The sequence below is a fragment of the Arachis ipaensis genome, chromosome B06, assembly GCF_000816755.2.
Source record: "Arachis ipaensis cultivar K30076 chromosome B06, Araip1.1, whole genome shotgun sequence".
In the NCBI taxonomy this organism is placed as follows: domain Eukaryota; kingdom Viridiplantae; phylum Streptophyta; class Magnoliopsida; order Fabales; family Fabaceae; genus Arachis; species Arachis ipaensis.
The window spans coordinates 38,146,307-38,150,347 of NC_029790.2; the positions used below are offsets into that span (position 1 = coordinate 38,146,307).

Genomic DNA, 4,041 nt, shown 5'->3' on the forward strand with positions numbered 1-4,041 from the left:
ATATTGGTATCCACTAGCATTGTTTAAAAAAAAGTATATTAAACCACTAACTACTCATATTTAGCACCCTTTTCAGTACATCACTTCAATAATTCAATTTACTACTTACTACAACTACCTACATTTACAACGCGGTGTTTGTCTTTGTCCCTTCACCAAAGAACCAAATCCAATGAAACCTTGACTTTGCCCAATGGCCACAAACCGACACATCGTTAGCCTTAATAGTTAATAGTTAATACAGTTAACAGTTACCTTCATCTCATTTTAACATTGCATAACCCAAGCCTGTTACTTTCTTGCTTATATTAATTACACTCACTTCCCTTTTCACACTGCGTTTTCTTCCACCCTTATAAAGGTTACTTCTTTCTTTCCCTTGATCTTCGTTTTCTTCTTTTCTGAAATTGGAATGTTGACTAGGGGAATTAGGATATTTATGAAACTGCTTGATGCAAATTTTTATTATTTTCCTTAATTCAGTTTGAGATGTCTTCATACCATCTGTGAATATGATTTTAGATGCCATGTTGCTTGTTCAATGGATATGTGTTTATCAATTTCCCTTGTTCCTTCTGAAAAGCAGCAGTCGAACCGGGCGCAATGGTGTGCTTTCCATTCCACTATGGTGGAGAGAAGAAGGATGAACCAAAAGGCTTGAAATCAATGTCAGGTCGATCAGACTGCTCTACTTATGTGGAGGCTGAGGTTAGAAGATCTGGTTCTGAGTTGAATTCGCAGGATGTCTCCGAGAATGGCAGCTCAGATTCCCTCAGGAGGAATTCCACTCCTAGTTTCTCCCAAAGACCTAGCAACCTTAGAGTCTTCACCGTATCCGAACTCAAATCTGCCACAAAGAATTTCAGCCGCTCGGTTATGCTTGGAGAGGGCGGGTTTGGGTGTGTCTACTATGCGTTGATCAAGAGTTTAGAGGATCCTTCCAGAAAAATTCAAGTTGCTGTTAAACAACTCAGTAAAAGGGGAATGCAGGTGAGGGTTTTTCGGCTTATGTTCTATTTGAAGAATTGAAGTAATAGAAATTACTTAGTTGCTTGGTACCTTAGCAAAATGTTAAAAGGGTGTTGCCGTGAACTTATGTATATGCTATTTTCCCCCCTTTTGTCCAATGATAGTCTTAGTATCATAACACAAATTATGATAAGTGTTATCACATTATATTGTCACATTATATTGTTATAAAACTTACCTTGACTTATCACACAAATTCTGTCATGTAACATGACCAAACGTTAGAAACATGTACTTCATCTTCTATACCCAAGGCTTTTAGCCTCTTGGTAAATGTCTCAAGACAGAAAATACAGAAACTGAGACAATAGCTACAAAGACAAGAGATAAAAGTTATATATCTACTTTTGTCCTTAGTTTCTGAGTGGACAGGAAATTGGGCAAACTTTGTTCGAGGTTGAGATATTTTAATTGTTTCTATATTTGTTTCATTCTCCAGACAGCTTTGTATCTACCCATATCTCTGTACTCTATCCTGATATTGTTACCACAAGCCAAAACAGGGCCCAAGTTCCTCTTGGTGTGCAACTTTCATGCTGTTTTCATTTTGTTAACCTTAATTAAGCTGTTAGATATTTGTTATGAATATATTCTGATTGCGACGTGATATAGGAATTTATATTTTATAATTTTTTTGTGCTTATTTAATATTATCTTTTTTCTCTCCTCTAGATTGAATTTGTTACTTTACTATTAACTTCTAGGGGCATAGAGAATGGGTTACAGAAGTGAATGTTCTTGGTGTTGTCGAGCATCCCAATCTTGTGAAACTAGTGGGATATTGTGCCGATGATGATGAAAGAGGAATCCAGCGGCTTCTGATTTATGAATACATGCCAAACAGAAGTGTGGAACACCATTTGTCTCATCGATCTGAGACTCCTCTCTCGTGGAGTAGGAGAATGAAAATAGCCCAAGATGCTGCCCGCGGATTAACATACCTACATGAGGAAATGGATTTTCAGGTATAGCAGTATATATATGTATAGCACTATTTCCCAGTTCCTCTTTAATTAATTGATGCATGCCTTGCCTAATGTTTTGTTTTCTGCACATTTACATATCCCACTCCCCAAAATAGAAAGAAAAAGGAACCTTGGAGGATCTAAATTGAATGCTTAGAGAGTACTTTATCTGTTATTCATATCTTCGGTTTGGTGTAGTTGATTAATGCCATCCTCTCTGTCTACACAATATTTTAGATCATTTTCAGAGATTTCAAATCATCGAATATCCTTCTCGATGAAAAGTGGAACGCAAAGCTATCGGACTTTGGGTTAGCAAGATTGGGACCATCGGATGGACTAACTCATGTCTCAACAGCGGTATGCCTACCCTTATTGATCTATGACTACTCAAATAGATATTGTTACCATATTCAGACAGATAATTACTTTCTTTTCAATTTAACACTTGATAGTGCTGATGGTTTAAGAGCGGCTGAATAATTTATCGTGTCAAACATGTTCTTGTCTGGAGCAGGAAATCGTAAGAGTTGTCTTGTTCCTTTTGACAGACATCTCTTGAGCTCAATACATATGACAAACACAAATCAATTTCTATACATTTTTTTAATACTATCAACCAAGTAAATTACAAAAATTGCCAATCAACATAGATAACTACCCATTACCCTCCGTGATTTCTCACTTTTTGTCAATTCTCTAGGCTGATAGTGTGAATCAACAATGGTGAATCAACAATACGAAACTGTTTTACATTGGTAGTGTATTGAAATTAATCTTTTAGACGAAATAGGTTCATTTCTTGTCCATAAAAGTTTGCTTTCGTTTTCATTTTATCATTGTTATTTCAACAATGGCAGATGGCTAGTTAAACTGCCCCAGTTTTTTCGATCTCCCTTTTTCTGTTAAAGTATGCAGCATATTTTCCAAACAGGTTCTAACAAGTATAGTACTTGTGTTAATATGGCTATTTATGTTCATCAGGTTGTCGGAACAATGGGGTATGCAGCTCCTGAATACATCCAAACCGGACGTCTGACATCAAAGAATGATGTGTGGAGCTACGGCGTCTTCCTTTATGAACTCATTACTGGCAGGCGCCCTATTGATCGAAATCGCCCCAGGGGTGAGCAGAAGATGTTGGAATGGATAAGGCCATACCTAGCAGATGGGAAGAAATTTCAACTAATATTGGATCCAAGACTCGACAAGAAGCAAGTCTTCAAGCCAGCACAAAAACTCGCTTTAATAGCTAACCGATGCCTTGTCAGGAACCCAAAGAATCGCCCGAAGATGAGCGAGGTGTTGCAAATGGTGAATGGTTTAGTAGAGTCTTCATCCGGTGCTAGTCCACAGGTACCCTTGAAGAGTGCGGCGAAAACAAACAAAGCTTCCGAGGACAATGAAATACATAACAAGAAACGGACCATGGATATGAAATCTGGTGAGAGCAATTGGTTTGTTAGGATCTTTAGACAAAAGCTGGTAAAATCATGTTGATCATTGGTCTTCATGATAAGCAAAGAAGACTTCATGCATATTTTTCCAATATGCCATGTTTTAACAAAACATGTCCGAAGTTTCCTCCACAGAAGTTAATGAAAATCTTGCCTTCTATCTTTTCAAGTTATTTTAGGAAATTTTCAGGGATTCTGTCAACAATTTTAGAGGACTAGGAATGATCCTATGTTACTAGACAGTTGAATATACGATTATATTCATTGATGAGAAAACTGAATGATTTATTATTGTACATATAAAATTCTAACTCAAAAATTTTCTTATTACAATAATGCTCTACATCCAAGTGATTTCACTAACCAAGTCCAATCAAGTGATTTAGAGTCACACACCGCGCCACTTATAATAGACTTTTAACGTAAACCTCCTCTTTTTCGTTCCTCTTCAACGTAAACCATCCATTCTTCTTTGATTTCTCTGTATTTTCGTCTGATTATTGTCACTTTTCTTCATATTTTCGTTTTCTTCTTTAATTTCGTTGTGTTCTCCTCTGATTTTATTCTCTTTCTCTTTAGATTTCGATCTC

General features: G+C 36.7%; 1 protein-coding gene across 1 annotated transcript; it reads left to right on the plus strand.

The window, feature by feature from the left end:
* LOC107648619 (probable serine/threonine-protein kinase PBL19) lies at positions 395–3,784 on the plus strand. The gene is made up of 5 exons (XM_016352421.2): positions 395–432; positions 590–990; positions 1,734–1,994; positions 2,232–2,354; positions 2,979–3,784. The coding sequence occupies exons 2-5, from the start codon at positions 604–606 to the stop codon at positions 3,492–3,494; spliced, it is 1,287 nt and encodes a 428-aa protein (XP_016207907.1). The 5' UTR covers positions 395–432; positions 590–603; the 3' UTR covers positions 3,495–3,784.

What these genes read in the sequence shown, in the direction of transcription:
- LOC107648619 (XM_016352421.2), top strand. Translation starts at nt 604, where the DNA reads ATGGTGTGCTTTCCATTCCACTATGGTGGAGAGAAGAAGGATGAACCA. An exon ending in ATGAGGAAATGGATTTTCAG is followed by an intron (nt 1,995 to 2,231) that starts GTATAGCAGTAT and finishes ACAATATTTTAG; the next exon opens with ATCATTTTCAGAGATTTCAA. An exon ending in TAACTCATGTCTCAACAGCG is followed by an intron (nt 2,355 to 2,978) that starts GTATGCCTACCC and finishes TATGTTCATCAG; the next exon opens with GTTGTCGGAACAATGGGGTA.